General features: G+C 40.4%; 1 protein-coding gene across 1 annotated transcript in view; it reads right to left on the bottom strand.

The window, feature by feature from the left end:
• NEK9 (NIMA related kinase 9) overlaps positions 1 to 20,932 on the bottom strand; it is a 36,032-nt gene extending 15,100 nt beyond the window's left edge. Inside the window, exons 1-15 of the mRNA XM_040641640.1 lie at positions 20,588 to 20,932; positions 18,135 to 18,312; positions 16,313 to 16,368; positions 15,707 to 15,777; positions 14,037 to 14,142; positions 12,164 to 12,295; positions 10,505 to 10,615; positions 9,641 to 9,705; positions 7,281 to 7,331; positions 6,631 to 6,823; positions 4,427 to 4,571; positions 3,473 to 3,673; positions 3,238 to 3,284; positions 1,882 to 2,037; positions 89 to 197 (exon numbers count right to left, since the gene is read on the bottom strand). Coding sequence (XP_040497574.1) covers positions 89 to 197; positions 1,882 to 2,037; positions 3,238 to 3,284; positions 3,473 to 3,673; positions 4,427 to 4,571; positions 6,631 to 6,823; positions 7,281 to 7,331; positions 9,641 to 9,705; positions 10,505 to 10,615; positions 12,164 to 12,295; positions 14,037 to 14,142; positions 15,707 to 15,777; positions 16,313 to 16,368; positions 18,135 to 18,312; positions 20,588 to 20,806 — 1,840 coding nt within the window. The 5' untranslated portion in view covers positions 20,807 to 20,932. The remainder of the gene's footprint in view (positions 1 to 88; positions 198 to 1,881; positions 2,038 to 3,237; positions 3,285 to 3,472; positions 3,674 to 4,426; positions 4,572 to 6,630; positions 6,824 to 7,280; positions 7,332 to 9,640; positions 9,706 to 10,504; positions 10,616 to 12,163; positions 12,296 to 14,036; positions 14,143 to 15,706; positions 15,778 to 16,312; positions 16,369 to 18,134; positions 18,313 to 20,587) is intronic.
• Between the last annotated feature and the right edge of the window lie 982 nt (positions 20,933 to 21,914).

Here is a 21,914-nt window from a genome sequence, read left to right as displayed (position 1 = left end):
AAAAAAAAAAAAAAAGAAGAGCTGACACTTAAGAGAATAAAAAGTATGATATACTGAGGCCTGTGTATAAAGTCGTAAATCAACTCACCATCAATAGCAGCTGTATGGGTCTTGCCTGGGGCAACTGTACGGATCTTATAAAAGGACAGCTGTTTGGCCAAGGTAAAGGAGGTTGTGTAGGGAACTTCATGGTATGCCTGAAACAAGGTAAAACACAAAGCAAAGACTCATGAGGTAAAAATGAAGGGGTAGTGGGCTGAGAATGTTGTCATGGTGACCAAAAGGGCTTTTACGCAAATTTGTTATGAAGAAGAAGGTGCCAGGTAGCTTTACATCCAGTAGAATACCAGAGGAAATAAGCTCAGTATGTAATCAGAGAATTTAATTAGTGTATGAGGCAGGACTTTCTGACAACAGAAGTTGGAGCTCCTAATCTAAGAGTATACAAAACATGAACTCTATATCGCAGAAATATCTACATGAGGCCGAGCCATTGACATTTGTCTTGGTTATAGATACCGCATACCTAACAAAGGCAGGGCAAAGAATTAAAATCTTGAGGACTTTCTCCAGCCCATAACGCAACCAGTTTACTGTGATCTAATTTCATTGACAAGGCAATGTTCTCAACATGTTAAAGCCCACGTTCCCTCTAGATTAGCATTAAAAAATTCCGCTCATGTAGGTTGAAAATTTCACAACAAACCCAATGTTATAATAAAAACCCAAATCAAGTAATGGTAATTCTAAATATGCCTTTTCAAACTATGAAGACACCCTACCCAGACTTGCCCCAAATTTGTACTCTCCCAGTTGAGAATCATAACTTCAGAGATTGCTTAAAAATTCTTTTTTTAAAACATTTTATTTATTTATGAGAGAGAGGGAGAGACAGACAGGAGACAGACAGACAGACAGAGTGGGAGGAGGAGCAGAGGAAGAGGGATAAGCAGACTCCATGAAGAGCATGGAGCCCGACTTGGCACTCAATCTCAGGACCCTGAGATCATGACCTAAGCCGAAACCAAAAGTCAGACGCTTAACAACTGAGCCACCCAAGCGCCCTGTTTGAAAATTCTTATTCACTGCATCAGGAAACTTCTGTCTCTCCCTCTTTTTTTATGTTAAGTAGGCAAAATGCCCAATATGGAGCCTGAACTCATGACCCTGAGATGAAGAGTCGCATGCTCTACTAACTGAGCCAGCCAGGCGCCCTTGGAAACTTTTGTCTCTTCATTTGATTCTTTAGGACATGACAAAAACTCATCATATTAACACAAAGAGGAAACGAAGACTTTACATTGGCAGTGAATTTCATGACATCCTTGAAGGAAGTGAATGGTAATTATATTCACTAAGCCTGTACAGGATCAGTGATTTGGGAGAAAAAATCTAAAAAAACTCTCCAGGGAGGTGATGCATGAAAATGTTTCTTTTCATGTTAATTTTCTTGTACCTATTTTAGTGATAGGGTAGAATCTGAATTCCATCACTTGATTCTTTGTAATCATTTATTGAGGCAGAATACACTATAAATACTGTACAGCTTTAAAAAATTTTCTGTATGCATATAAATGTAAACCCACCACCCAGATCAAAATAGAGACCATTTCCATGACCCTAAGATCCCTTCTGTTAATAACCATACCCCTTTTCCCAGAAGTAACCACTACTTTGACTTCTGCCATCATAAACTCCATATAACTGGAATCGCATAGTGTGTACTCTTGTGTGGCTGGCTTCTTTTGCTGAACATAATAATGTCTGTGAAATCTTTATTCTTAGGTGAAATTCCATGGTCACTAACCAATAGCATTTCCAAAGAAATTCCCACCTAAGAGAAGTTCTGACAGTGTGGTTAGGGCACCAAAGGGTACTCACTTCATGGTTGATGATTCCAGACATGCACTGATTCAGACCCAGCTTGTTGAACTCATTGAGTCCACAGGCCAGCACTTTGCCTGACTGGGTCAGCAGAAATGTCCCATCACAGCCACACTGAACTGCAACAATAATCAAGGCCTTGGGAACATCCACCTGCATGAAAAAAAAAATCAGAAAAAAAACAAAAACCCAAAAGTAACTTGCATTAGGAAAAAACCCTTAAATTCTTTCAAAAGTGATGTCCTGCATTTAGCAGAACTGCCCACAGTAAAGACTGCTCTATCCTCTTCAGATTTTCCCAGCAGCTTGAAGACTACAGTTTTCAACAAGGAGCTCAGGTTTGATAATTAAATGAAAGAAGGCAATTCCAGCTCGGCTAAACAGACAGCCCTGTCAAAGGCTGTTTTGTTTTAGTAGTAGGTCCTAGACTTCTCAGAAAGCACTGGGAAAGAAGCTTCAACCCATTGCTGATTTTGTCCTCTGAGATGGTAGGCCCCACGACAGCTATAGAAGAAACTCAGTAGCCCTAAACGGTCTTCGTCTGGTCACATTATAAGTGAGGTGACAGAATACCGAGACAGCAGCCAGGACTTCCAACTGCTCACATTCCTCTAAGCTAACTCAACAGGGCTGGGGAATGGTAAAGGGACAGGATGGATGTCTGTGAAACCTGAGAACTCAAACCTCAGTGTTTCCACTATAGCCTTTTCAGAAGAGAAACAGCCATGGTCCCACAAATAATGTAAGTTAATTGTTTAAATGTAAATACACATAGTTAACAGTGAATGGTATAGTCAATTTCAGTCAACCTTCCAGTGGGCAAGCGAGCCAGAGGACCACACTCCTCCTGCAGCTGCTTTTAGCTGCTGTGCCAGCTCCTGCACAGCTCACTCCTGCAGGGCTGAGACTAAGTAGATACTATGTTTCATAAAACATGACCCTAAATACAAACACATATGGTGTTCAACTGGGGAAATCCGAGGGGAAAACGGCTGCATTGGGTAAGAGTTAATATACTGCTTTCCAATATCTTCCCAAGGAATTTTCTGGGGTGTATTTAGCTCAATGTGACTTTTTCATGATACATGCTGATTTCAGCTCTTATTCCGGAGTAAAATGTGACTCCAGAGTGTCCACAATGGCTGTGTCCTCTTTCTCAACTGTTTATAATTTAGTCAGATGACAAGGCCACATAGTGCTACATCAGGAATCCTGGATTGTCAGTCTCCCAGATAGAAAATATTTCAGAAATAAACACCTTGACATGAGGAGCCAGGGAAAGAGGAATCTGTGTTATTACTGAAGTCTGTGTGACCTAGATAAGCTTTAGGAAGAAGCTGCTTCTGAGTTTACCTTTTGTGGTGTGTAATAATCCTCTTCTGAATCCAAACCCAGTCGTCCTGAGACACACATAAGAGAGAAAACCATTAAAATGAGGTCCTTCTTCCCAATGAAAATGTTCTGTAACATTCTCTTTTACTGAATCAACACTTCTCAAGTACAGGCTACATGATGTGTTCCGATACATACAAGCTTGAAGTCAAGCTGGCTCCTGGGAATAAGTGGACAGAGACAAGGATACACCTACCATATTCACCACAGCCCCAAGAATAGACTTCTTTGTTTCGTGTCAAAACCACCACATGATTATCTCCACAGGAGACCTGCTCCACTGGATTGCTCAGGAAGAAGTTCAGCTGCATGGGTTCTAGTACTTCGGGCCCAGCAACCTTGTCTACCCCCATGCAGCCATAATAATCAGATCCAAAGGCATAGAGCTGACCCTCATCTGCAAAAGGAAGGAAGGCATAACCCATCAAAAGAATGACTTTGTCCACTCAGAAAGGTGGGCAGGGCTAGAATGAGACTATTCCAGCCAGGGATCTCATACAAAATGATTACGTCAGAGAAATCCGAAGGACAGACTGTGTAAATTCAGAGCTGTTTTTATTTAGGGGGTCAAGGGTACTATTATAGTAATTTTTAAAAAGTGGTAGAACCATGCTGAAATTTTATTGCTGCCATCTCTATTTTCTAGAGAAAAGGAAAAGTCAGTAATGGCAAGATGAAAACTAAACTTTAGCACGGGGTATTGTATGGAAGTGATGACTCATTGAATTCTACTCCTGAAACCAACACTGCACTGTATAGTAACTAACTAGAATTCAAATAAAAATTTGAGGAAAAAAAATGTAAATGGCTTTAAAAAAAAAAAACAACTAAACTAAACTTTAGCTCTTGATTCCTGATTTGGTGTTATCCCTACCTGACTAGGTGGTAACATTAGTTTCCCCCTCAACTGGAACATACAACATATTTCTCCTGATAACACCTCTTCTCTGTTACCCATGTGCCTTTCCTTGCTTCTCAACCACCCTGATACTACAGCAAATTGGGGATGTTGTTATTAATGTGTATTCTGCTCACTGTCTTTGGCTCTTTGAATACTGTTTTTTGCTATAAAATCCCAACTAAAACTGTACAGCATTAAATACAATACCCCACGTTAATGCACTGGGATGCTTTTCTGTTGATGGCTTACCTGTCACACAGACAGTGAAATCATCACCACATGACACCTGACGGATAGCTTTGCCTTGCAACTTTTCCACATGTTTTGGCTGTCGGTAGGAGGCTTTGTCTCCGTGGCCCAGCTGACCATGGAGTTTAGTACCCCCTTGCATGTTCTGTGAAATAAAGAGGTCTTGTGAAGTTTTAACTTTTCATGTCAAAAGCTAATCTTCAATATAACTTCCTATCAAAAAAACCATAGGAAAATATCAGCTGGAAATTTAGAAATGAAAAAAAAATCTGTAAGGCAATTCAACCATTTAATGATAGGTAGTATAAAACCCCTGGAAACAGGTAAAACTTAAAAAGTATCTAGACTGATATTCATCAAGATTAAAAGAACACATTCCCAATTCTGTCTTTCTCCTTCAAGTCCAAGGTGAGCTTTCATATTTAATTATGGGTGTTGGTGAAAAAAAATTCTTTATGTAGTCTAATTTGATTGTTTTCTACAGGAGTATAGCCTCTTGGAAATCCTTATTAGAAGCTTTACAAATTTTGGTCACAGTTTCCCTGAAATATGGAACAATTATAAAGAATCTGGCTGCGTCAAAGAGGCTGCTAAATAGCACTGAGAATAGTTCTAAATGACGTTTCAACAGGTTTATAGAGAAAAGTAATTCTTTTCATTTAAGAACTCAACTGTAAGTCCTTGTATAAATATTTTTTTAAGGGACGATAATTTCGCTCCATTTGTGGCAGCCCCCCAGGGGCTAGTTCTTTAAGGGACAGGGTTTTAAGGATGTAACAGTTAACATTCTATAACAGAGGTCAAATCATTCCTTCATTCTTTCCATCTATCAATAATTGAGCATTTACTCTGTCACACACTGGGGACAAAGCCTGTCCTTGTGGAGAAGTTATCTGAGACTACTGGAAAAAATGAGTTCTCTCAGGAAGAAGAGGAAGAGTGAGAAGAACTGAGGGCCTAAGACAAGGTTGGGTAAAGGAAAAGCACCCTGAAACAAGTGAGAGGGCACAAAGAGACAGGAGAAAAGCCAAGAGAAGATGCTCTCATAGAAGCCCAGGGAAGACAAAGGTTCAAGGAGGGAGAGATCAACTACTTCAAATGCTGCCAGGAGGTCAAGAAAGTAAGGACAACAAAGTATCTGTTTGTGGTTTTTTTTTTTTTTAAGATTTTATTTATTATTTATTCGACAGAGATAGAAACAGCCAGCGAGAGAGGGAACACAAGCAGGGGGAGTGGGAGAGGAAGAAGCAGGCTCATAGCGGAAGAAGAGGCCTGATGTGGGGCTCGATCCCACGCCGGGATCACGCCTGACGCCGGCGCAGGCAACAGCTGTGCCAAGGCGCCCCTGTTTGTGGTTTTTTAAAAAGATTTTATTTATTTGAGAGAGAGAGAGAGAGAGCACAAGCCGGGGGAGGGGGGGCAGAGGGAGAAGGAGAAGCAGATTCTCCACAGGGAGCCCGAAATGGGGCTTGATCCCAGGATCCTGTGATCATGATCTGAGCTGAAGGCAGACACTTAGCTGACTGAGCCACCCAGGTGCCCCCAAAGTATCTGTTTTATGTTCACAATTTATAGGTCATTTTATTAAAAGTAGTTTCAATCAAGTGGCAGAGATGGAAGCTGCATTGTAGATGAATGAGGAGTAAGTGGGAGATAAGAGAACAGATAGCAAATACAGGCAATTTGTTCCAGAAGGGGAGAGATAGGGTGAAATCTAGAGGGGAACAAAGGAAAATTCTATTGAAGATATACCTAGCTATCTTCAATCACTGATACAGGTCTTAGAATTTTCCTGATGTGGTACACTGCTTCATTTATTTATAAAACTATTTCACAGATACTAGTTGCTCTGAAACTCATGGTAATAGAACAGAGTAATTAAGTGACTTTCTGAAATAACCCAGCTGAAAATGAGAGTCTAGTCTCCCGAGTCCAAGCCTAGGGCTCTTTTCATTCTTTCTTTCCTTCTTTCTCTCTTTCTTTCATTCATTCATTCATTCAAAAAACATTTACAAGTGACAGGCACTGGGGAAAGATACCTCAGTGAACTAAACAGACAAGATCCCTGCTCTCATAAGAGCTTACATTCCATCACCCCATGCTGCCATTCCCACAGCACACGTTCAACTAACAAAATACTTAGCCTCATTGCACTAAACAATTAGGCTTACATCACTGTTCTAAAGTACTTAGCTTTCACTTACCACCCAGGTGTATAGTTCCTTCTCCACTGTGACCACAGCAAAGTGGGTATTCCCTGCACACACCTGCCGGGCACTACAGCCACTCTTGATGACATCCAGTTTCTGGGGAGTGGATTTTCCACCACCCCAAACATAGACTTCACTGGTTCGTGATGTTACCACAGCAATGGGTGCTTCAGTCACAGTGCTTGACCTGTCAACAACCCCCAGAACAAAGGCACATTTAACATAAAAAACTATATCAAAGAAAAATGCTTCCAGTCTGTTCCCAGAGAAGAACCGCCAATTATGGTATGAGAAAGTATGTTCTTTCTCGACAACTTATTTCAACCCTCTATCATAGCAGGCCTTGCAATTCCTGCCTCAAGGCTTCATCACAGCTCAGCCAGATCAGATTCCAGTCTGGTCCATAACACCTACACTTTTCAACTTTCAACATTCATCATGGTAATGATGTCCACTTCAGCAAGAGGATGAAATTATAGCCTTCTGTTTTCTCAGAAATGACTATCTGACATTTATGCGGATGTTGGCTTCTCAAGGATGCCAAAGGCTGCTTACTGGGATCAAACAATGCATGGACCAAAGAAAGAAAGACCCCCTGATGGTAATTTAAGAGGTATCACTTTTTACGAGTCTCCTGGCATTACCTTGGTCTTTTTGTAGGTGCGTTAAGCAGTGTGACTTTTTCCTCCATCTCTCTACCAAAAGAAAAGCAAAGATACATGAGTGCAAGAATAGGTTCCTACATTGTACCAGTGTCTCTTTAATACATTTTACAGATTTAATCCTCTATAAACCATGTGCCTCCACAACGTGACAATACTTTTGGAAAAGTACCTCGATATGATTCAAACAGTTATACGGGCCTGGCTTTGGACATATCATTAGATAAGAAAGGGCGAGCCGTTTGGGGCCATTTGTTTCCTCTCTCCAAGAAACATTCCCACCTGGAACAGAGAATCTAGGGAACCTGTGTTGCACATTTTAGATACCTGCTGACCTCTCTATCCAGGCTGCCCACTGACTTCCCAAACTCACCATCTCTAAACCTCAGCTCATTCTCTTTCTCCCACACAGCTTTTCTTTCTGACTCTCCTATTTCTGTAACTGGCACATCCCATTCTCCCAGTGACTAAGCTTAAAACCTCGGTCACCTTTGACTCAGCTGTCTCCCTTTCTTTAATATTTGAGTCCTACAGATTCTACCTATCTAACGCCCTTTATATTCACCTCTCCTCTCCAGGCTTGCCACGTTAGCTCTGGGCAGCTTTGCTTCCCACTTAGACTGCTGCAGCACCTCCTAACAGGTTTGACTTACCACACTGCCAAACCACTTCATCAGTCCTATACAAATTTAACACTGAGATTAGTTTGCTAAATGAGTATTCCTTAGGCATGCCCCTTATCACACGAAACATCCACTACTGTACTATAACTTGAATTAAGCACAGATCTCTTTGTCTACTAGCATTCAACAGTCTTTACCTACCTTTCCAGCCTTCTTTCCTTCTACTTACACCCCGTATTCTAGCCCAGGGCTCTCGTTCTGTCTAAAACACCTATAGCTGAATTCCTGGGGTGGTACTTAGGCATCAGTAGTTTTTGAAAGTTCTTGAGAGCCCCAGGTCTAGAACCACTAATCTAGTCAAATAGGACTTAGTGTTTCCTCAATAGTTTCCACATTTTCCTATGTCTGTGCTTTATCTGGAAAGCTCTTTGTCTTATGTTTTTCCACCAAAGTACAAAGTTCTAATGAAGTACTGTGTATAAATCTATAATTATTGCAATAAAAACTGCAGTTAAAAATTATCAATGGAAATATTTGAAAAGAAATTAAAATAGTGATTATCTGGCTGGGAAATAAGCCAGATAAAAAATTTAAATATGCTTAACCAGCACCAAAGGGTGATACTGCTGGAATATGCGTCAAACATAAGTGGAAGGTTGTAGTGCTGTTTCTGGAGTATTACTTGTAATTCGAGGCACTAAAACACTGGCTAGACCTTAACTGGACAAGAACCAGAAAAGGTTAATTAAATGACACAACAAAATAAAGGTACTGACCAAATGACAAAGATTATGGAATTAAGTATATACTTAATGTATCTAAGGGCAAGACTTAAAAAAAGAGCAGAGCAAAGGTTTGAATATTGGGAAAATATAGAAACAAAGAACTGGTAGGGCAGGAAGAAGGACAGTAAGAAAAATAGTACAACAGGATGAGAATAATAAAGAGGTGCCTGGCTGGCTCAGTCAGAGGAAAATGGGACTCTTGATCTCAGGGTCATGAGTTCGAGCCCGATAGCAGGTGTAGAGATTACTTAAAAAAAAAAAAAAAAGAATAACAAAGAACACATCTTCCTTTAAGTTTGGGTTTGAAGCCTCCTATAGGACATGAGGGATAAAGGACCTCCAACACAGAAAAAATCTCAGGAAGTAACACGGCAACAATCATGCAAGCTTGATTTCTGAAGAAGACTCCTCCAACTGCAACATACCATCTAAACGATGCACTGAAAAACAAAGGCCCACTCTAAATTCATACTACTATCTGACGATCGCTGAGCATCTTGTGAAAAGCCCTGGGCTGAGCACTTTATATGCATTCCCTCCTTTCATCCTTACCCTACCTGACTTGATAGAAGAGAAAACTAAAGAACAGAGATGTTAAATGACTTGACAAAGAAAATAATAGAACTCAGATGCAAACCTAAGGATGTCTGAGTCCAGAGCCCTCCTCTCTTAATGCCCTAACCCTAGATTAAAACTCACAGATGAGGGGAGTGCAGGGCTCTAGGGTCTCATCAGTACAAATTTGGAATAAAATAGCACAGGCTAAGGAGGTGAAAGTCAGGAGCTCCTCTCAAGCAGCAAAAGCAGAGATGTTGGTAGCAAATGGCACCAGAGCGGCCAAGTCAGGAAACGCTGCCCTCTCTTATGGTCCTCTGATCAGGCCTTTAACAATCATCCATAGAAAGACAACAGAGTGGACTTCTCTTTACTTTACCTCCTGCGTTTCCTGAGAAGGGGGCGATCCAGAAGTTCATCTGCTGTGGGTCTCTGCTCAGGATCCTAAAAAGTACAAACTGAGTTAGTTTTAATTTAAAGGAAAAGGGCAAAATGGGGTCTGAAGAGGCATTTTACTTCCTCTTAGAAGGCTGTATGCTAATTACTCAAAGATAACTGTGTATTATCCTTTTGTTCCAAAAAACAATTTCTTATGTCACATTCCATGTTTTATGCGTTATTATCTCATTATCATCAACATTTGTACACGAATGAGAGTGCACCTTCCTTACTTGGCCAGTTATGGCACCGCCTCTCAAACTGCCATACATATAGCACGTAAGAATCTCCCAGAGTGTTTGTTATAAAGATTTCTGGGCTTTACCTACAGAGATTCTGATCTAGTTGGTCTGGGGTGGGACTCAGGAATCTTCATTTTGTATTTGTAAAACTCCTCCATTCCCTAGCAATTCTAACACCTATGGTTCATGAACCATATTTTAAATAATACCAACCTAGAGCTACACTACTACATATACAGAACTATATATATTCTGCACACTAGGAACTCTAAATTACCTCTAACTATAATTTTGTAAAGTCAATCTATGAAAATTAATCTTGATCATGAAAAATGGAGCACAATTTAGATGGTAAAATCATTTCATAAATCAATAAAGTAAAAATAAAGCAGAATAAAGCAAAGGATTTGTTGCCTGAAAGAAAGAATTGCCATTGACTATTCTTCTGGGTATAGCCACAAATATATCCCACCTTGGGGAAGCGAATGTGGCTTTGTGCATGTTCATCTATGCATATCATACTCCAAACACTAAACTGAAATCAACATGTAAGTCACACTTACCTGGTCAAGGCATGCGTGGACCATTTGAATCAGTTCCAAAGAGTACTGACTAGAATCAACTTCCATGGCCCGGATTCCTTGTACAATCTTCACACACAAGTTGAGTGGATTCTATGACAAAATGATTATTCTCAGTTATATAAAGATTATAATCTACTAGTAGGGGCTCTGAAATGTCTGTGACTGTTTTTTGTTGTTGTTTTTTTAATGGCAATAATTCTGCATTAGGTCTGATTTCTTTTGTAACTATTAGTATGCATCAGCAAGAAATGGCTAGGGATACACTGTTGCTATCAGAAGGAATGAAGCCGAATGGCCAACATGGAGATATGACTATGTGGCCAACAGTATAATACTCAGAGCATGTTATAATCTGACCCTTCAACTGAATCCTAAGAAAAAGGAAAGCAAGATTAGCCATGCTTCCTGGCTTTAAGTACCTCCTTTGCCAAGTAATCTGCCTCCTAATTTATGTATCCTAATAATGGTTATGCAGGGGATACTCTGCTGCAACAGATAAGGCAGTAAATAATAAGATGACAATGATAATAATATTATTATAATAATACCATTAACACCTTTATTGAGAGACCACAGTGTACTAGGTAGGCACCCTTGCAAACCCCCTATAAGGAGGTTATTATGATTACCATTTCAGAGATGTAAAGTAACTTGCCCGAGACTACACAGAGAGTAAATAATGGAATCATAACTCCAACCAAGTCTGTTTTGACTCTAAAACTCATTTTCCTTCTACTATATTATTTAGAAGAATTAGATGATATACCAGAATAAACTTTAGGGTTTAGAAAAATAAATAGGTCTCGTGAAAGGTCAATGAATTTGCATTATCTTACATTTGGATTTTTCATATACATTATCACAGCATCTCTATGAGAAAGATATATTTTTTTCCCTTGTTATAGATAATGAAACAGAGGATCAAAGAAATTCTGAAACGATTGCTTAAGTTCTCACACAGGGTTTGCAGAGGACATTGGATGTGAATCCACTTTTGCTACTCAGATTGGTCCATGGACTAGCAGCATCAGCATCATGTGGGAGCTTGTTAGAAATGCAGAATGCTGGGACCCACTCCAGACCTACTAAAAAAAAGTCTGCATTTTAACAAGGTGCCCAGGTGACTTCCGATATGTGTGAAAGTTGAAGAAGCACTGCTTTACACTGGCCTTTACTTAGGAAGAAAAGCAAAAAGACTAAAAGGGATTTGTAGGTCATAACAACCTCTAATATAAGAGTCAGTGTGCAAAAGATCAAAACACTTCAATGAGTGTTACATAATTTGCCTTAACTTTAAAAAAAAAATGATGTAGCTGAAGCATATGAAATGAAATGGCTTATCCAAACTGCAGCACCACGTAGTGGATTCTAGAGCCAATTTCAAAATTATAGTCAACAAATTCAAGTACAATGCTCAAAGCACTTGAGTAAGATTATTTCAGCTGGGAACTGAAGTTAAAGATAAATCTGGTATATAGAGTTTTAATAATACACTACATCAAGCCACTGCCTGAATACATTGTTTGTTTGCCTATAGCCGATTTCTAAGGAAGAAATCAAACTCAGGGATAAAGGAATTTGATTTTCTCAACCAAGTTATACCATTTGCAAGGACAAGGTGGGGATAATACAACTTACTGTGGCATCGAATGTTCTCTTTAATGTGAGCAGTTCAAAAATGACACAGCCTACTGCCCAGATATCAGACTTGAAATTGTATTTTACTCCTTGGCAGAGCTCTGGAGACATGTAATATGGAGTTCCCACAAGCTGAACGACAAAGAAACAATCAAAGAATAACTTCATTTCTGAGGTTACTCTATTAAGATTTCAACAACTAAAGTAAATTTCCTACAAAATAGTGACAGCGACTATAAAGTAGTCATCAGCCTATCCCAAAAGTTTTTTATGAGATGATGCCACTATGGGGAGAAATCTTTTTTTCGTATCAAATTTCTTGGACCAATTATAAAGGGTAAAGGCACCGTGGTAATTTGGGAGGCACAACAGTGATTCCTAGATCACAGAGGCTTTAGGCCTACTGAAGACTTCACACAGATAAAGACATACTTAGTAAAAGTTCACCAATGGAAAAAAACAAAAAAACTGGCAGTGGGGAGATGATGATAAAGTGGTCAAAAGTTCTAACCGAAGTGCATGGTACTGAAACTTAGTAAATGGCTCAATTTGACCTCTGTAATAGTAACACAGCTAGGGAAATTAGTTTCAAATTTGAAAAAAAGATCTCCTGCCTTGAAGGATGGGTTTGGAAAAAAAAAAAATGTTCTGAATAGAGGTTGTGCCTCTCCCCAGATGAGACAATGAGGACCCCAGAAATTCTAATAAAACTGATAGCTATCTTTAACCAGAAAAGCAAAGCAATTTTTAGATGGCTTATATGGCATTTATAAATCTTCATATCATTCCTTCTTTACATTTAACTGGCTAAAAAAAAATCAAGTCTTGGTTTTACCAGATTATTCTTGATGAGAAAAATCCATATAAGGACATGATTGTTTCCTCAGAAGCTCAATATGGCAACATCGTACCAGCAGACTGAGTTCCTGAAGCAGACTCCCAACCCTGGCTATTAGCATCCTTGGATGTCTCTAAATTGCTTACAGGCATATCTTGACATTATCAAAAAACACAACAGGACAAAATTAATTTTATTAACTTACATTTTCAAGTTCTTTCAAGGACAGAGCACTGTGAAACTAGAAGAGTAATAACTGGGTTTCATAATTCCTAAAAGGATGAAATCACTGTCCTTAAAGATCAATTTATATCTACTGTTTACCAATGGTCTTTCTTAGGATCAGGTGAGAAGGGAGCCCTGCAGTTGAGATGGCGTATGATATTAACACCAGACTGTTCTCTGCACATCAGCCTTTATTTGTAATATAGGGCTTCTGAACCAGAAAAATTCAGAGGAAACACAAAAAGAGATGTCTAACATCCTAAGCTCAAATACTGTTTAAATAAGAGAGAAACTGAAATCTATAAAGAAAAGGTGGTAGAGCATTTTACGTTTTTATTTTTTTTATTTTTATGATTAATTTTTTAATTAAAGATTTTTATTTATTTATTTGAAACAAACAGTGAGAGAGAGAAAGAGCAGGAAGGAGGGGCAGAGAGAGAGGAAGAAGCAGACTCCCTACCGAGCAGGGAGCTCAACGTGGGACATGATCCTGGACCAGGACCCGATCCGAAGGCAGATACCCAACTGACTGAGCCTCCCAGGCACCCCATTTTCCTGTTTTTAGAAAGTGTTGGAAAGGGCTATGAGTTCAGAGCTGTGATGTGGACAACGACTCTTGAAAGAACACCTAAGCATGTAAATGACTGTTAGTAAGCACAGGAAAAAGACTCCCGAAGACTTGCTTTATAAATATGGAGAACTTGCAAGAATACTGAGGAAAGTGTGAGATTTGGAGTGGTGTAGTTATATCTCATAGTACTGGAAAGGAAAAGAAAAAAAAAAATTAAGACAAGGGCAACACATACTTACCGTCTCAGCCATGGAATACTCAGAATTAAGTTTCTTGGCTAGGCCATAATCTCCAAGTTTTATTAGGTTTGCCTTGGTCAGAAAAATATTTAATGTCTTTATGTCTCTGGAAAAAAAGATACTGTATATTAAACTCCTACAGACAATTGTTTTGTTTTATCCCCGACTCCACCCAGAATTAGTACAGAATAAAATGAGTGGTTATCACCGCTCACACTGTTATGGGATCCCAAACAGTGGTCACCACTTCCCATGTACTTTAACATTGAAAAGGGGATTTGGGGGAGTGGAGGCAGAGAATTAACTTCCTTCTCCAGAGCTTCATAGTACAAGCATGTCTCCCATATCACTGAGGATGTTAGGAAAAATTGAGAGGGCCAGATGGAAAACACAGTGCCCCAGGTAATCCTATAATTCCTATAAGGTGCACTGCCTCTTCAATTTATGCCTTGAATTGGTTGGTGTTCAAGTTTCAAATCTGTTACGGCAAGGGAAGAGGCTGCACATCCCAGCAGCAACAGGATTAGGCTGTGCAGCTCACCTAAATAAAACCACTGGATATTTTTCTAAAGATGAGTTGGTCATATGTAACACAAATAAACTGTGCCTGGTTCACACTCTGCTTCCTTAAGATGTGAAAAAAACAGAGTACTCTTTGTAACTTTTGAAAAGAAAATAATATGCAACTGTAGTAGCCATTCAATAGCTGTTGAGAAGCACATGTTAACTGAATGAACAAACCAACAAAAAAAGAAATACTGGTGAATCAACATTAATCTCTAGCAATGATCAGTGACTCACTTAAGAAGGGTATAATGTGAAAAAGTTCTAATAGTTCTTTCCTATAGCTAGAAATGAATAGAAAGCTGTTTTTCCCCAAAGATCTGGTAAAATTGTAAAATTACCTGTACAAAGTAGCTTTTTATCTAAATTAAGACTCAATTATAAAATTAAAAATAGATGCCAGTTATTATTGCTCATAGAAAACATTTACCGTGAATTCCAACTAATCTATTACCACTTCTCTTAGTGGTTTCTAGACTTTACTGATGAATTAATGAATTGAACTCTAAAATATGTCTTAAAAAAAATGACTGAGCAGTACTTAGCTACTGAGACTCTTCCTAGATCACACACATAACTTAACTTCAGGAAGTGAAGGTAACACCCCTCATTACTCACTCTTTCCTTCCTAAATTATATTAACGAAAAAGCCTTCACTGCTTAACCAAAAAAATAATAGTGCTGATGGGAGGCACCCAAAGTGGGGGTTAGACTGGTGGGGAGGAATCCATCCTTTTTTTTGAGTAGGCCCCCCACACCCCCAAGGTGGAGATCAACACAGGGTTTGAACTCATGACCCTGAGATCAAGACCTGAGCTGAGGGGCGCCTGGGTGGCACAGCGGTTGAGCATCTGCCTTCGGCTCAGGGCGTGATCCCGGCGTTGTGGGATCGAGCCCCACATCAGGCTCCTCCGCTGTGAGCCTGCTTCTTCCTCTCCCACTCCCCCTGCTTGTGTTCCCTCTCTCACTGGCTGTCTCTATATCTGTCAAATAAATAAATAAAATCTTAAAACAAAACAAAAGACCTGAGCTGAAATCAAGAGTTGGACACTTAACCAACTGAGTCACCCAGGTGCCCCTCCATACCATATGCTTTCATTCATTACCTATGAAGGATTCCAGCTTTATGGATACAGCTCACTGCTGAAACAATCTGAAATAGGTACCACACCACCATCTACAGAAAAAAAAAATATATTTGGATTGGAAACAAAACATTCCACTTAAATAAAGACACACACTAAAACAAACAAAACAAAGGAAGCTGCAACCAGAGGTTATGATTCAACATGACCTGACACCTCTTGCTTGGAGGTTGAGTAGGCAAAGAAAAGTGGTAGGGGTAAAAATAAAAAGCAGGTCATCATAAAACAGTTCTAATGCCATTATAAAATATAGTATGGTGAAGCAGAGTTGTGGAAAGAAATCCAAGAAGAATGCAAAGGTATAGAAAACTGGGCATACCAGGCTGCAGTAATAGAACCGGGAAAGAAAGCCCATAGAGAATCATGATGTGGAGGTAAAGCGTTTAGGAAGCAGCTATAGACAGCTTCCTTGTTAGAGGTTTCCTTTCTCATGAATAGCAACCAGAGCCTGGAAGGAGTCTGAACAAAAGGAAAAAAACACTCTTCATTGTTGGAAGAGTAAATATAGGCCTAGAATGCAAGAATCACAATACAATTCTAGCTTCCTTCCACAGAAGCATGAATTACCTCTTCCTCAAACAACTTGTCCTTCTGACGAAGGATTTTGTCATACAGGTTCCCTCCTGCAATTAAATAAGAGACAGGTGTGAACTGCTTCATAAAGATCAAAGCTTGGCTCCTGTACTCCTGTAGCTACTAGGGTTTTAACGGGTGACACAGGAAATGAAGGACTCTGCTTCCTCCCCAAAAGAAACCCCTTCTTCTCTCTTGGCTCTTTATAAAACTCTCCCCATCCCTCGCGGACTGTATCCAAAGTCTTCTTCAAAGATTCCCCTCCCTAACAAATGAGGCTCAATACAAAAATGGGAAGTATGACATTTTTAGAAAAAAGATGAATAAAGGCCATTCCTATATTATCCCAATTAGCAAAATACCTTGAATGTCTTCAAAATCAGAAGATGTTCTTTTCTAGAACTCCTTTTAAAGGAATCTGCAATATTGTTATAACAACTTTCTGGTGTGATTACTAAAACATTTGGGTTATACCTGTGATGTGGTTTTGTACATACAGGGGTATCTCATCGACAACTTCCTTTTTTTACTACTTCACACTGAAAAGGTTTCCCACAATTTAGGGGACACGCTAGACCGTTTCCACTCATTACTCCCTTTGCTAACTCCTTTCTGCAGAGTAAGTCTGAATTTGCTTCTCCCTTTCCCTTATCAAGTAACAGACTGCAAATGATCGCCATTCATGTTACTTCCTATCTAAAACTGTAACTCACACGCTAGTCCTGGCTCAGTTTCACAGCTTCTTTTCCCCTGCAATTTAGTAACTCCGTGTTTCAACAAATCTACCATTTGTTCTAGTCCCTCCTAACCACAAAGGAAGTTAACTGCTTGAGGCTTCTGCTACTTCAGAAATCTCTAATATAATCTTGTACACTTAGGTTTGATCAGAACCAGCAACAATCATGGTACACAAGAGACAAGGCAAAAAGTTTGAAGTCTAAGAGCTTTCCCTTAGAGATTTAAGTGAAGGATATGTTGGGACTTCTTTAGCAGGTAGCTTAAGAAAGGGCTTTGAGGGTTCTCCTATGTAATAAGGATAATAGCTAGTACAGTATGTATTAAAGATTTGCTACACACCAAGTACTATGCTAGGGGTTTTACATAGTCATTTAATACAACAACCCTAGGAGACAGGTACTGTTATTAATAAACTCATACTAAGATGAGGAAGCTGAGGCACAAAGAAGTTTCTTGTGCAAAGTTACGGAGTTAAGAAGTAGTAGAGCTTGGGATATGGGTTTAGAATCTATATGGTTAGCAACTGAGCTAATACTGCTATCCTACAAGCAAAATGGTCTAAAGAAATCAGAGACCAGATAAATTAAGGCCATGTTTTACTATGTGTCATTTTCGTTCAGCTATGAGCTTTGAACCACTTTTCAATTGGATAGCTTTGGCTGAATCAATATAAATATCACTTGTAAGATTTTGTTAAATATTACATCAAGCAGTGCCAAGCCACACTATGTTTCTAGTGCCTAATTAGATGCCTAACATTATTGCCTAACTAAAGTCAATTCATGTGAAAAAACCTTGAAAAGTGAATGTAAAATTCAACTGAATAAATAATTTGAAGATGGAAGCATAAGGGACAATTTGAGTATGCAAGGGGAAATCCCTCCCCTTATTTTGTAAATCACTCAAAAATTCTCCAAGAACTATTCTCTTAAACTATTTGAACTATTTCTCTTAAACTCTAGAAATCCATTTAAAGTTTTTAATCAATGTATATGCCTCTTATTTTCTTCTTCCCTTCAAGGTAAGTATAAGCACAACAATGTCTTGCCAGAGGAGGTCTCCCTGAATTCTACCTTACCATTACAATATTCCAGCTCAATCAGCAGAGTGGTATTGTCCATGAAGTGATTGTAGTAGGCAATAATATTGTCATGCTGCAGCAGTGCCAGGATAACAATCTCATTCAAGGCATCACGACGTTCCTTCTCCGACAGTCGGGTCAAATCAACTTCCTTCCACACAACCAATGAGTCATCCTACAACACAGTAATAGAGGTATCGTGCTTTCCTCTAGCCTGGCAGAGAATGAATCCACACCTTGATCTGTAAGCCTAGAAAGAAAACTTCCTAGACGGGCAGAGACTGACTCCTTTTATTTTTTCCTTTAAAGAAAAAGGGAACAGAATTTAAAGATTCTTCATACAATTGAGCATTATAATTTACTACAGGACTGAGGAAAGTAAAGCACTAAGATGCTGTTACATTGCCGCTATACTTAATTTGCATGATGTCAATTCCAGGTAAAAATATGAGACAGAGGTAGATCTCAAAGATTCTACTGACAGACATTATGACAAACTGCTAATCATGATAAACATTGTAGTAGGGCTAGAATATTGGAGAAATGAACTGGAGACAGTAGTTATCTAGAGCTGACCATAGTCTCTTGTAAAATGGAAATATTAAACTTACCTCTAATTTTATAAATTCAGATTTCTCTAGTGATTTGTTTGTGCTTTCTAGATAGGAATAAATCATGCCTAAGGGCTTAGAGTTCACTTCCCTAACCTGCCCTATTTTGCAACTGTGTATCTCCTATAACTTTAACATGTCATGCGTTTTCCTCTATCCATGACAATTTTTCTGCAGCTCCCAATATTCACTTCCTTTTACAATACCCAAATTCTTTACTGATACTGCTCTCCAGCCCAGGAGCATCCCCATCTATATCACTCTCCCTGTCCTTTAGAATGATTCTGCCAGGCCTTTTAAACTTTTGGGGGGATATCCTGATAAACCTTCTGTGCACTTATTCAGTGCAACCATTCATTCCTTCATTTTCGGAACTCAAACACTGATATGATATTTGTGCATCCTTTCTCATTTATATACACATACAACTTAAATGCTATTTGTTTTACTAACAGGGCTAACTTGTCTTCCCACTGAAATATAACCTTCTGGAGGCAAAGGGCTGCTTCTAATCAAACCTTTGTAAATTCACAAACCTAATCAACATCTGGTGATATGGATAATGCTATGCCAATTTTGGGAAGTGTAATCAAATTTAACATAAGCCAACCTCAATAATCAAGTTCAACATGATGGAAAAGCATGGGCGAGGAAATGTGAAACTCTGTTCTAGTCCAAGATTTACTTCTAATTTAAGTGTCAAGTGATTTAAATATACAGTCTTAGTTTCTTTAATTATAAAACAGAAATAGCAATGATCATCTCCTCTTTTTCATATTATGAGTACAAATAAAAAGATACTAACAGTAACCCTAAAATCATACATTAATCTTGCATTAAGATAAAAAAAAAACACTCGAAGATTTTCTCTTGCAACCACCCCTCCTCCGTCTTTCAGCCTTAAAAGTATGCTGGCTTGGAACACACCCCAGAACTGCAGATGGATCACTTATGGATGAATCATCATCATCCAAAGTCCTCAAGTTTAAGACTTCGGGGATCAAATCCAATTGGTGGTTAGTGTTTGGAAGTAGAGTCACCACTATGGGGTTTCAGATCAGTGTATTTCTGAACTTGGGGGTCAGTGATCCACGAATCTCTCCAAAGGATCTGTATATATGCAATAGGGGATAGGGGGAGGGAGGGATTTATGTTTACATCAGGTTTTCAAAGGAGTCCTTGCCTCCCCCCAACCCAAGTTAAGAAATAGTGGCTCAGAATATATCAAAAAGGTATTTCCCATGCATAAACACTGCCGGATGAAACACTGATGAAGAAAGCAACGACGAACCCAATGATCTTCTAGAAAAATCTCCAATTAAGTGTTCATACCTGAATTTAAAGATAAAGATAAAGCGGAGTTGCCACTGACGTGGGAATTTTGAAGCTATGCCCCTCCTCTCCACCCCGACCTTGGAGAGCTATACACATGAGAGGAAGGAAGTTTCGACAACACTTCACATTCGTATGCCACTTTAATTTACAGTTTGCAAAGTACCTTCGTTCGATTCTCAAAATTAAACTTAAAAAATAAAGATTATTTTTAGGGTAGTTATCATTAACCCCAATTTACAGATGGGGAACTAAAGCTCAGAGAAGGTTCAATGCCTTGGTCAGCTCCCCGGGTTCGACAGAAACGACCAGTCAGTAAAACCAGTGATCTAACAATTCCCAGTGCAGGTGAGCTGGAAGAATGAAGACCCTGAGACATAGACCGGGCGGCCACGCAAACCTCAGTGAGGACGAGGCGCAAGCCGCAGGCAAAGCCGGGACCCGGTCGGGGCTGGGAAGCGGGGCGGCGAAGGAGGGGCTGGGGCGGCCGGAGCCAGGGGCCGCTACCTCGGTGCGGCGGTACAGCGTGGCCTCCCCGAAGGCGCCGCGGCCCAGGATGCGGATGGGGATGTAGTGCAGCTCCTCCTGCTCCGCCGCGCCGCCGCCGGTTCGCGGCCCCGGGCTGGCGCTGGGCCCCGGGCCCGAGTCCCCGCCACCCCCGGACTCGCTCCCAAAGTCCGAGTTGATGGAATCGCAGTGTCGCTCGTACTCGCCCAGCACCGACATGGTGGCGGCTGCAGGACCGGCCTGCGTGTCCCCAGCGGTGCTGAAGGCACTACACCTCTCTCACTTCAGACGCCTGGCCGCGACTCCGTCAGCCTCGCAACCCCGCGAGGCTCCATGGTGGCTCCTTCCCCCTGACCCGGAAACAGTCCCGGGTGCTTCCGGCCCGGCGGGCTTTCCTCCGCCCTCGCTGGCTCACTCGCTTAGTCTCGCGGCCCCGGCTTCCCTCCCTCCGGGCTGGCGGCGCTTGACGGCCGCTGGTGTGCGCCGCATGGAACCGAAGGCCTCCGGCCGCGGCAGGGCAGTCGCCGACGGGTCTGTAGATCCCGCCCCTGATCCCTGGCCAGGTTCCCAACAGCTTCGCGGTCCGGAGGTCGCCCAGTCCCATCTTGGCACCAGGCCTATCTCAAGGGCAGTGATTCCACGTTGGAAAGTGCTCTTTGTTTAGTGAAATAGTGAAGATACTGTAGTAAGCGGAAATATTTGCCTCCTGTCATCTCATTGGGCCCAGTTATTGCTCCCAGAATCACCCTAGGTCCTTCTTCTTTACAACTGCAAAAATATTCGAAGTCAACTCTCCTGACACTCTCCAGATTTAATGTTCTCCTTCCATGTGTCTTTCCAAATCGTTGACCATCTGATCTCATGCGACATTCTTTGAGCACTAGGCACCGGTGTATTTGAGGGTGGGAAAGCTACAATAAGATGCTCCTTACCTAACCCTAACCGCAAGTCACTAAGAATTGTAATACAGTGAAAAAACATGTTCCATCAGGTACTGACCTTGGGCAACTTTACATCTCCAAGCTTTTTTTTAAATTTGTAAGGGTGTGGGAATATGACCAACATCACAGAGATAACCGCTAACTTTTATTAAGTGTTATGTTCCTGACACTATGCTAAAAGTTTTCTTTCCCTGAGTCATCCCACTTAATCCTCGTATTATTCACATTCTGCAGAAGGAACTGAGATAACCCAGGTTAAGTAACCTGCTCAATGTTACACAGCTAGTAAGGGGAGCTGGGAGTCAAACTCAGTAATCCGTATCCACATCATTCAGAGACCGTGATGTTTTGGGACTAAGAGAAAGTCATGTGGCTGGAGGCCAGGG

The sequence above is a fragment of the Ursus maritimus genome, unplaced genomic scaffold (genome assembly GCF_017311325.1).
Source record: "Ursus maritimus isolate PB19 unplaced genomic scaffold, ASM1731132v1 scaffold_25, whole genome shotgun sequence".
In the NCBI taxonomy this organism is placed as follows: domain Eukaryota; kingdom Metazoa; phylum Chordata; class Mammalia; order Carnivora; family Ursidae; genus Ursus; species Ursus maritimus.
The sequence above is the reverse complement of the archived record's forward strand: the minus strand, read 5'-3'. Positions and strand labels throughout refer to the sequence as shown.